The sequence below is a fragment of the Ranitomeya variabilis genome, chromosome 4 (assembly GCF_051348905.1).
Source record: "Ranitomeya variabilis isolate aRanVar5 chromosome 4, aRanVar5.hap1, whole genome shotgun sequence".
Classification (NCBI taxonomy): domain Eukaryota; kingdom Metazoa; phylum Chordata; class Amphibia; order Anura; family Dendrobatidae; genus Ranitomeya; species Ranitomeya variabilis.
Window position 1 is genome coordinate 752,199,154 of NC_135235.1, and position 12,300 is coordinate 752,211,453.

The 12,300-nt window shown below is 42.3% G+C and overlaps 1 protein-coding gene across 1 annotated transcript; it reads right to left on the reverse strand.

The window, feature by feature from the left end:
• Nucleotides 1-3,367: 3,367 nt before the first annotated feature.
• On the reverse strand, nt 3,368-7,572 carry RCVRN (recoverin). The gene is made up of 3 exons (XM_077257845.1): nt 7,177-7,572; nt 5,859-5,970; nt 3,368-3,878 (listed from the first exon to the last, which is right to left on the reverse strand). Exons 1-3 carry the CDS (start codon nt 7,555-7,557, stop codon nt 3,775-3,777), a joined length of 597 nt encoding a protein of 198 aa, XP_077113960.1. The 5' UTR covers nt 7,558-7,572; the 3' UTR covers nt 3,368-3,774.
• Nucleotides 7,573-12,300: the final 4,728 nt, after the last annotated feature.

Here is a 12,300-nt window from a genome sequence, read left to right on the forward strand (position 1 = left end):
GGGTACAGGATAATGACACTGATACTCGGGGTACAGGATAATGACACTGACACTGGGGGTACAGGATAATGACACTGACACTGGGGGTACAGGATAATGACACTGACACTCGGGGTACAGGATAATGACACTGACACTGGGGTACAGGATAATGACACTGACACTGGGGGTACAGGATAATGACACTGACACTGGGGGTACAGGATAATGACACTGACACTGGGGGTACAGGATAATGACACTGACACTGGGGTACAGGATAATGACACTGACACTCGGGGTACAGGATAATGACACTGACACTCTGGGTACAGGATAATGACACTGACACTGGGGGTACAGGATAATGACACTGACACTGGGGGTACAGGATAATGACACTGATACTCGGGGTACAGGATAATGACACTGACACTGGGGGTACAGGATAATGACACTGACACTGGGGGTACAGGATAATGACACTGACACTCGGGGTACAGGATAATGACACTGACACTGGGGTACAGGATAATGACACTGACACTGGGGGTACAGGATAATGACACTGACACTGGGGGTACAGGATAATGACACTGACACTGGGGGTACAGGATAATGACACTGACACTGGGGTACAGGATAATGACACTGACACTCGGGGTACAGGATAATGACACTGACACTCGGGGTACAGGATAATGACACTGACACTCGGGGTACAGGATAATGACACTGACACTCGGGGTGCTGGCGCATTGACCTTGCAGGTGACACATTGTATCATATTCTTGTAGCTTTTTCTATATTTGCAGTGTTCTAGAACGTTCTCCCCGTATGTCGGATATTGATGGGGCATCTTACATCGGGGGAGGAGATGATTAATGTTCTTTATCCATTGTCCCCAATCTGTCGGGAAACATCACACCATGATCCCGGGACATCACATTGGATCTGCTTCTGTAACATTCAGAAAATCTACAAAGTCTATAGAGATTCTAGAGAAAGGGGTGAAGACTTAAATAGTGGGGTGGGGGCACGCACAGAGTATAATTAGGGTGGGGGGCCGAGGTCATGGTGCAATACAGATACCATATAGTCAGCGTGTCATGTAGTGATGCAATGTGTCCACAGGGTTCAGCTTTCTTCTATCTTCTGGTCTGGTTCTTGTGGAGCTCCAGGCTCTGAGCTCAGCGAGCTGCAGGCGGCTTTTTCACCCCCTTCTTAAAAAATGATGATCATGGATCACGTGACCCAAGTACAATTGAAAAAATGGTCATCATGGGTGTCCATTGTTGGGAAAAGCCAGAAGAGGCGTCCAAACCAGGCAAATCCAATTCAGAGTTAATATATGAGTTCTAAAAATTCATGAGCCAAATACAGGCAAAAAAACACTAAATGATTCACGGGGATGGAGAAGTTTCCGAGTTCCCAAATGTTTTCATTTTATCTGTATTCATTAATGAGGAAATCTGTCAGGAAGTGGGACATGAAAAAATAACTTGGCTAAGTTAGGAGATTGTATAGATGCTTCTTAAGAAAAAAAAGGTAAGGAAAGCTATATGATCTATTGGCATACACCCACAGGTTCTAAGGGAGCTTAGAGCAATAAATTTGAGGATTGCTCTAGATCAAGCAAAAATTATTGCTAAGTAAAGGCTGGGATTCTACAGGTTTGTTAGAAAGGGACAGGCAACAGTTACTGAAATAATACACCTGAAATAACGATCTCAGATCATGGGTGGAGCTTTTTTATTACATGTTTTAAAAGGTTACACCCCCAGGCTCTAAGGGAATCTAGAGCAGTACATTTGAGGATTCCTCTATAACAAGCACAAATTAGTGATAAATAAAAGCTTGAATTCCACCGTTTTGTTAGAAAGGGACAGGAAACAGTCACTGTAATAAAACATCTGAAATAACTATCTCAGATCATGGGTGGTGCTTTTTTTTTACACATTTTAAAAGCTTACACTCACAAGCTCTAAGGGAGTTTAGAGCAGCAACTTTGAGGATTCTTCTGTAACAAGAACAAATTAGTGCTAAGTAAAGGCTGGGATTCCACAGTTTTGTTAGAAAGGGACAAAACCTGTAATAAGACACCTGAAATAAAGATCTCAGATCATGGGTGGTGGTTTTTTTTACACGTTTTAAAAGTTTACACCCACAGGCTCTAAGGGATTTTAGCGCAGTAACTTTGAGGATTCCTCTAGAACAAGCACAAATTAGTGATAACTAAAGGCTTGAATTCCATAGTTTTGTTAGAAAGGGACAGGAAACAGTCACTGTAATAAGACACATGAGATAACGATCTCAGATCATGGGTAGTCATTTTTTAAAAAACATTTTAAAGGCTTAAGGCCCCGTCTCACATAGCGAGATCGCTAGCGAGATCGCTGCTGAGTCACAAGTTTTGTGACGCAACAGCGACCTCCATAGCGATCTCGCTATGTGTGACACGTACCCGCGATCAGGCCCCTGCTGCGAGATCGCTGGTCGTGTCGGAATGGCCTGGACCTTTTTTTGGTCGTTGAGGCCCCGCTGACATCGCTGAATCGGTGTGTGTGACACCGATCCAGCGATGTCTTCACTGGTAACCAGGGTAAACATCGGGTTACTAAGCGCAGGGCCGCGCTTAGTAACCCGATGTTTACCCTGGTTACCAAAAAAAACAAACAGTACATACTCGCCTTTCGGTGTCCAGGTCCCTTGCCGTCTGCTTCCTGCTCTCACTGACTGCCGGCCGTACAGTGAGAAGTGAGAGCACAGCGGTGACGTCACCGCTGCGCTCTGCTCTCACTGTACGGCCGGATCTCAGTCAGAGCAGGAAGCAGACGGCAAGGGACCTGGACACCGAAAGGCGAGTATGTACTGTTTGTTTTTTTTGGTAACCAGGGTAAACATCGGGTTACTAAGCGCGGCCCTGCGCTTAGTAACCCGATGTTTACCCTGGTTACCCGGGTGCTGCAGGGGGACTTCGGCATCGTTGAAGACAGTTTCAACGATGCCGAAGTCGTTCCCCTGATCGTTGGTCGCTGGAGAGAGCGGTCTGTGTGACAGCTCCCCAGCGACCACACAGCGACTTACCAACGATCACGGCCAGGTCGTATCGCTGGTCGTGATCGTTGGTAAATCGCTTAGTGAGACGGGGCCTTTACACCCACAGGCTCTAAGGGAGTTATGACTAGAGTAGTAAAATACCATACTACAATTGGGGAAGCAAAATTTATTAGAGCTAAGAAAAGGCTGAAATTGATTATGACTTGAATAATTTAGGTTTTTATATTAGAAATGGACATAAAATAGTTAAAGTTATAGGGTTAATTTTTAAAATTATTTTTATTCATTATGTACCATAAAAATAAAATAATAATAATCTACAGCCCATGTGTTTTCACTTCTAAGCAGAAAAGAAAAAGACTTCAACAAAACAAAAAAGTATATTCCAAAAAATTATTTTAATCAGAGGAAAATGTTTTTGGAAATGTTTGAATTTCTATGTTTGCTCATGTCTCCAGTATCTTCCTTCTGTCCTGTTCCACATACACTAAGCTTATAGCATGACCTTCAGAAAATAAGAAGACTACCGATACAATCCATGGATTATTCCTTGACCTAATTACATTCCAGTGATCTCAATATCGTGGGACACAAGTGGTATGAGATGTTTAAGGAGGACCAGTGTGTCAGATGACTCTGTGTCTTATCGGGTTCAGTGGTGGTCATGATGACATGGTCATGATGGTGTAGACAGTCTTTGATATGTGTAGAGGGACTCAGGGGTTACTATTTCTTTTATTTTCTTTTGTCCTTTACTTTTTGAGGTTCAAATTGGATCAGGCGCAGGATTTCTTTATTATTCATGATTCCCTGAATAAATTCTCCTTCCGTGAGTCTATCTGGAAATAGAAAATCCATAGGTGATCTGAATGGGTCATCTACAAAGTCGATAGAAGAACCAATGGTCAAACAACTGGTCTGGTAGACTAAACTGTAAACTTACTTGAATGGATGAAGAATATAGATGAGCAAATTTGTTCGTAGGTCCAGCAGCCTTGTCAGTATTCTGTGGTCACCGGGCGGCAGTGCTGCAAACGGCCAAAATTCTTGGTGACACTTCTGATTTGTAGGCCGGGCACACTGTTATGTTGGATCACTCCGTAACGATGAAGTCTCATCAGGCCAACAAATTAGAAGAGGCGTTGGGACTATAGCAGGTAGGAAGTGATTTGTAGGCTCCTGTCCGGTGGCCACAGAATACTGATGGCTCCTGCGAATTTATTAGCTCATCTCTAATGTACAAACCATCACTGGAGACCACTAATTAAAGGGACAATTCCTTACACTGGAAGATCCAATTGGTGGACCTTGGGATTTCCAATAGAGAAGATATGGAAAGATAAGATCAGAATATAGGGAGGACACATGAGACAAGTCCTTGTAGCGTCCAACATCTTTGGTAAGTTCATCCATGCTTTTGGTGTCTATTCTGTGATCCTATGCGGCTGACAAGACATGAAGAAACATGTATATCGCTGTCTCTTTTAACATTCAATGGAGTCACAGGATCTTCATAACTCCAGTAGACTTCAACAGAGGGGGCAACCACATGTATGCCCTCCTGAAGCAGAAATAAATGGGTCAGGTAGGATCCAGATCCCAGAGATGGCATGAGAACTTCCAACAATTTTTCTTACTGCATGGTGACCACTAACTGTAATATTACCGGTGAGATGAGATCGTCAATAACTGATGCAGTCTGCATAGGCAGCAACAGAAATGATGAAATACTAAAAGATTTGTCATCTTGCCAAACACTCACTGCACTGGTCCACTAAGAATTGGCCAAGTGCAGTTGAGTCTGAGCTCACTTGACAATGGGGGCAGATAAGGAGGTGGACATTTTGTACTACTGTTAAATTTGGCACCCTGGGCAACTGACCAGTGGCTTTCTCACCCACACTATGCTTCTGCCTCATGAGCTCTGTTAACCTTAGACTGGGTTCACATTGTCTACTGTCAGTAGCTCCTTCAAAAGTTCCATGTGAAAGCCTGGAAAACTTTATTCGAAATGTTTGAGCTGATTGGACCATTGACTCAATTATGCCAACAGTCACCATCTGCTCTGTCGGAAATCATTTTTGGCCACATCTACCTACTTGAGGTGGACTCCAAGACTCAATCATCTATGTATTGGAGCCCACCCCAATACCACAAATGTCCGAATCCTAGATTTTCATATATAAGCTCCAACAGAGCCACTGACCATAGACTAAAACACAATGTGAACCACATTGTACAGAAGATCATCCACCAACACGTTAAGGCCCAATGTTCAAGGTTGAAATTCTTTGGATGATACACAAAAGGTACCATTTTAAAGAATTATCCACTGTGTTAAGTCATCTCTTAGGGTAGCAGTACCAATGGTGGACATCACATTTTCTTGCCACAACTATTGATAATTCTTGTGGTCATCTCTACTTCAGGAAGACCCAGCTAATCAGCCAATCAAGGAAAAGAGAGATGTGACCTAATGGAAGTCTACTTTTCCATGGACCATTGACCTCTACAGTTGATGGTCAAGCCGAGGAAGCTTTGATGGCTCATACATTAAAGATGCCCATGGTTATGGGATGTTGTGGTTGTGTCTACCATCAGGAAACCCACCAGGCAGCCTCGTTCATTGATGACTGACCTCCTTAATGTAGGATAGGATGTTCTGAACATTTTGTGGACAACTGAAACTTCTATTAACTCTGTGGATTGTATCATAGATAAGTCAAGTTAGCACAAGCTTAAAACAATATTAGTCGTGTCCAGAGACTTCAAAAGTGAAACACTTCTACGGGACGTGACTACACATAGGTAAAAATTACCAGCATCTTTTTTGCCAAAGTAGTCCCATATTTTATTGGTCCTCCTGTCCGGAGTGTTTTCATCGTCCGGTAGATGTTTTTGGTCTTCAGCAGTAATCATTTTGAATATTGCCTGAGAAGAAAAGTGATTTTTTTTTATTTTCTCAAAGCACGGAAATTCCAAAGTGTTTTCAAAAAGTTTGTGCTAAACTCTTAAGATCTCTTCCAATCAAGAACTTGTTTGGTTATTTTTAGAAGATAATTACGTGAAGAAAAAATGGAAATTTAATTTTTATTTTTTAAAAGACAGAATAAAATAAAAAATAAGATATGAAATAGAAATTATGTTTAACTTGAAACTAAAGAAGAAAAATAAAATAAAAGGAAGAAATCAAAAACAAAAAATAATATAAGCAACATCAATAATATAAAAAATGGCGCAAAGCCGATAAATAAGCTCGGGCTAAGTTACATTGGTCGTCAATGTAATAGATATATTTGAACTTCAGAACAAAGTAATGAACATTTAATAAAACCTCAGAGTTGATTAATAATGGAAGAATTTTGTAATTTCTTTACCATTTTAATTTATAGAAATTGGATTTTTTAAAAATTTCTATAAGTATTCTTTAATATTTTATCTATTTTAATTACCGGTAAGTCTGTCACATTGAGCAGTGAACTTAAGGAACAATTAATGAGCGATAAATCTCTGCCGTCCAATCATTTTTAGAAAAAATAACCTCATAAAAAAGAAAAATAAAATTCACCAAATTTACTGTATGCAAATAAAAATTCATTTTGAGTGTTTTTTTTATTATCGATTAACCTTTAAAAAAATAAAATTAACTGGTTTATATAAATTAATATTGAGTATTTTAAGAGTTTTTCATAAACAAATCTAAGTTAAAAAATGACATAGAACTGTCAGAAAGAAAGCTCAAGAGTTCCCGACATTTCTGCTTCCCCGTAATAGATTATGTAACTTTGCCCCTTAATTATTTCGTAATATTAACATTTATAAAAAATTATATTTTTGTCATAAATTTGTGGTTAAAATTTTATTTCGCAATTTTGAAAATCTATTTATTTTTCAAAAATCTATTTAAAATTCTAAAAACAATTTTTTATCAAAATATTCGATTTGACCAAATTAGACAGAAATGCATTTTGGCTACTTTAACGCTAAACACATAAGATCTTAAAATACTATGAACACCAAATATTGAGCAATTCTCATTCCAGGCCCTTTGTTTTCTTAATTTGACACTTTTGGGTCATAAGGGTCTACCGGACTGGTAGTGTTCTTATGGTACTAAGAGATGAATAAATACCGTACCGTGATGATTTCAAGAACTTCTTGCTTATTGATGGTCCCATTTCCGTCCACGTCATATAAGGAGAAAGCCCACTCTAATTTTTGGTTAGTCTTCCCAGAAGAGGTCATATGAAGAGCGATCATATATTCCTTAAAGTCCAAGGTGCCGTCGTTGTTGGCATCAAAGCTTCTGAAGACATGTTGGGCATACGCTTTTGGATCAGCGTCGGGAAAGAACTTTGAGTAGATAGTTTCGAACTGAGTTTTGGAGATCCTTCCACTCGGACACTCCTTCAAGAAGGAATGATACCAAGTACACAACTCCTCCTGGGTAAATTTGGTGTTCAACTGAAGTTCCTCCAGAATCTCTTTCGATAGGGCACCACTTTTGCTATTCCCCATGATGAAGGAAGAAGGTTCTTGAACCTTACTAATGTCCTACAATGCTAAAACTCAAGGAGGTAATAAGTAGAAGATTTGCCTCCCGGTAAATCCAGATAAGACTTGTTAGGATTACCGCGGTTTAAGCGTCATGCAGACAATGGTGTGGATTCAGAACTACAATTAATTTAATTGAAAAAGCGGGCTAACCTCATGATACGCGTCTTACCCACTAATGATACTATGAAGTCAATAAGGGAGATGCCTTGGCTGTAATGGTTTACAGAGTCTGAAGCCATTAAGACAGAATCTGACTTTATGACAGGCTTTTCTTCCCTGGGAGAGGAGCAGTGCCATATTAACTGCTATAAACAACCTGTCTGGTGCCATATATGTAATTAATTAGGATGGATTAGGTGCTACCGGCAATGGCGAAGTGAACGCCACCAACCTCAACATTAATTGTATAGTTGTACTGTAGAGAAGCTGGTCACAGTTCGGTGGTATCAGCATCTTGTGAAGTCCATGAATTCATGACACAGTGGTTGTTGCCCTTGGTGGTCATTGATGTAATGAATTTTGGCAAAAATTTTCATGACATTTGTAACTGGTAGAGATGATTGAATCTAATCAAAGCAAATTGAATTAGCTATGAAACACAGCTGTGAGGCCCAGAAAGCTTAATGGAGCCCTTAAGGTTACTGGTTTTCATAGCTGCGTGAATACCTGGAGGCTATGAATTAAGGTAACCAGAGTTCACAACCTCCAGATTTTCCAGCAGTTGAGAACTCTAGTAACCTTAAATTCTCCCTTAAAGGCTCCCTTAGGGTTATCAGGCCTCACAGTTGCTGCGTCATGCAGAGCGCAGTCCGCATGACCTGGCGCAATCACTGCAGTACTTCGGAGTGCCAGTCTACACTCTGCGGCAGTCCGATTTACTACAGCGATTCCGCCAGGTCACGTGGACTGCAGGTCATGGTGCTCCATGAGACCCAGGCGTTGCGAACTGATGTAACCTCATTAGCATCACTGAGGTTACTTCAGTTCATAAATGAACGGTCTCGCGGACTAGTGTGCCTGGCAGTGGCGGCTGCGAAAGCCTATGGAGTGTTGTTACGACTCTTCAGACGATACATTGTGGACTATCGTGGAACACTTAAGAACTGCATCACATTTGTTTTTTTTAATAAATGGAAGAACAAGAGTATTTGTCGGGGAGTGTTTTTGTGAATAAACGATTTTTGTGTGTGGTTTTTCCTTTTTCTTACCGGGCTAGTAATGGAGGTGTCTGACAGACACCGCTCAATTACAAACACTAGAGGTTGTTGCACGCTATGATTTTTGAAAAATCACAGCTGCCACGCTGTGATGGTCTTCGGTAAAGAAGGGGGACCTCAACTGTCCGTGGAACTGAGACCCTAACTATCCCTGTCCCGGAGGTATTCTTGAAGATAGAGAGGCCAGAGTCTCTGACCTTACCATGCTCCTGTTAAACCATGTTCTGTCCCCTCCCCCATGTCTGGGGAAGCTGCAGGCTGTTTTTTTATGGTGGGAAGGGGCCAATAACCATGGACCTTAACAGCCTGATAATATCAGCCCGCAGCTGTCTGCTTTTCCTTAGCTGGTTAGTAAAAATAGGGGGGACACCATATCATTTTTTTAAATTATTTATTTATTGCTAAAACCTACAGGGAAATATGGTGAGAGATGGCATTTTTTTCTTTTTTCTTTTGAAGTCAATGCTCAAGTTTCCCATTTACTTTCATTATTCTCGTTACTCGAAACGAGCACCCATGTATTACAATTTGCTTGATTTGAGTAACTAGCTCCCGAGAATTTCAGTGCTCGTCCATCATTAGTTATGATGTGTCCACCCCACATTCATGATGTTGAGGGGCATCACATGTCATGATGTTGTGTGAGACCTGGTCAGCACCAAAGGTGCCAAAGACTGAAGACAGAAAGACCAGAATCAGAGCCAAAGCCAGCAGAGTACCGGACTGGTAGCTGTGGAGGCCAAACAAGTGAAGGGCCTGGATGAGTATACTATTTTTTATTTTTTATCCCCTCCATTTATATGATTAAGTGTCTATAGATCCTTCTGAGCGTGATAAATATTATTTTTACTCTTATTTGGGGCACATTTGATTTAATGATCTGTTGTAATTATATTCTACTTACGAATCTCTGTTTTACATTGTAGGATGACGAAAAAGTACCAGAAGAATTTATGAAAAGCTTGCCCAACTCATCATTGTTCCGGTAAGATCTCAGCAGAAGAGGAGATTGCTGGCCCGGATTCAAGAGCTTGCCCAATTTAAAATGCTGTGAGGCACAGCTGCGCTCCTCACCACAGCTGTGCTCCTCACCACTAAGCTGCCAGCCTAAAAATAAATCTGTATGAATAATAAATCCACTTATGTGTCCTTACCTTGACAGCCTCCCTGGGTGCAGAGCTCAAGCATAAAGCTGATATGCCTGACATAGAAGATACGAGGTGATAGGTTCTATTCTCCACCATTGGACTCAAGATGAGTCTTTGGATGGCCTGAACTTGAGGATGAGAAGACCCATCCTCATATCTCCTAGGCTTTTTACGACCAGTAGGGAAAAATCAAGCAGTTCTTACACCCCTATTACTCCAGGTTCTTAGGTAGGCTTCATTAAGATGGTGGTCAGATGGACTAGTCAAGTGTAGATGATCATAGCCATAACATGTAAAGTTCTCTCCATTCAATTTTCCCCAGGACATTTATATGGGGTGGTTTGGTAATTCTTTTAGGGTCTAGACCATGTTGACATCATCCCTAATGGTCTTAGAAAAGATCTTTGAAGATAATGAGTAGACATGAACAGATAGATTCAAGGTGGCTCAAAGTTGCCTCGAATTTTATAAAAAATGTCAAGAAAAATATTTAGAATTGAGAGTCCTCAGTGGTTGATACCTTTTAATGGCTAACTGAAAGATGGTAACAAATTGCAGCTTTCGAGACTACTCAGGTCTCTTCATCAGGCATAGTCTAATAGAAAATCAGAAGAATCAAATATTTATGTGTAGCGCCCCCACCGCCGCAGGGCCGAGGGGTACCCGGTACCGGGCCTCCAAGTCTCTGCTCTGGGGTTGTCACGGCGGCTAGGCCCCGGTCCGTGACCCTGCCGTGGGGCGCACAGTGAATAACAGGTGTGGATGAGTGGATGATGGTGGTGATGGTGCGGTGCAGTAAATAACGAGGACACCAGGTTGCAGTCTCTTTACCTCTTTACTGAAGATCTCTGGGTCCTCAGTCCGGAATACGGTTCACCAGGCTGCGCAAGTCCGTCCGGTCCAATGGCACCTCCAGAGTTCTCTTCACAGGTGGAAATCGGTGCCTTCCTACTAGCGCTATGTGTTGTGGTCCTTCCCTGCTGTGCTTACGGAAAGTCCCCCACAACTGTTGTGTCTGTTTCTTAAGTTCCCTCACAACTCGATTAGATGATGTTCTGCTAATCCTCCGTCCCTCCCTGATGTTCTGGTTGGGACGGCACCCGTTTGACGGGTAGGCTCGGAGCTCTTCCGGGACCCTAGAGTCGCCCCTCTCCACAAGTTGCCCCCCAAGACTGCATAGGTGATTTAAGGTTAGACAGCCCGCCTAAGACTGACTGTCCTGCCGCTGTTTGGAGTATTGCTCGAAGCTGAATGTTATTCTACTCCCTCGGCGTTCCGGCCACCGGTAGTGCGCCTCAGTAGGATGTTGCTTCGGTCTTACAGCACGACTCCTACTGGTATTTCTCCTTTGCGTGATCTCGTTTCTCACTCAGCACAATCTATCTCTCTTCTAATCCTTTCTTGGGCACCGCCGCTACCCGGAGCAGGCACGGTCCCGTTACGTTCGTTCTTGTTGCCAAGCCTCTGCCAGGATCCCACCCCTGGCAGAGACCCTACTGTATCTTCCCCCACAACACCCTCTGCCACAAGGTGTTGCCTGGTTCCAACCCAGTCAGCTTTCTGATCTAACTTCCTGCCTGACCCCCAGTTTACCCACTATGGTGGGGAGTGGCCTAATGAATAGCACCCTTAGCTCCCCCCGGAGGCCCGGCTGTGAAATGTATTGGTGTCTGTGATACCTGATCCGATTAACTCCTTCAGTGCCATCAGACGCACCATAGCTCCCCATAGTGGCGGAGCCACAGTACTGCAACGACCAGGACTCTGGGGCGCTGCATATGCACAACACAGTACAGAAAAAATGCCTTAGATAAGACAGGTGACGTGAAGCAGAATTACCATTATGTGAGTAATTAACAGTTATGTCCATAAATATTGGACCAGTTCTTAGATAAGGAGTGTTTATTGTCCTCTGATTGGGGTCTGGTTCTGTTATGATGACCCCACATGGTCTGAGGGGCAAATTCCTTAGTACCTTAGTTGATGTAGAAAGACATAAATCCATGCGACACATTCATTCCTGCAGTGAGACTGTCAAAGGTCGTCATCAGTTTATATTCCCAGACTCTCCTGTCTTTCTGCGAATTGAAGTTACTTTTTAGTACAAGTAATTTCATGTCCATAGTGTTATGATTTGGGAGACAAAAATGTATTGCCACAGGTATATCCATTCTTTTTTCTCTTATTGTATGGCGATGAGAGTTCATCCTTGTTCTCAGTTTCTGCCCTGTCTCCCCCACATACAGACCCCAGTTGGACATTTAGTACATATAATTAGGTACACCACATTAGAAGTGACGCAGCTGAAAGTACCTGGTATCTTGTAGTCCTGATGTGAG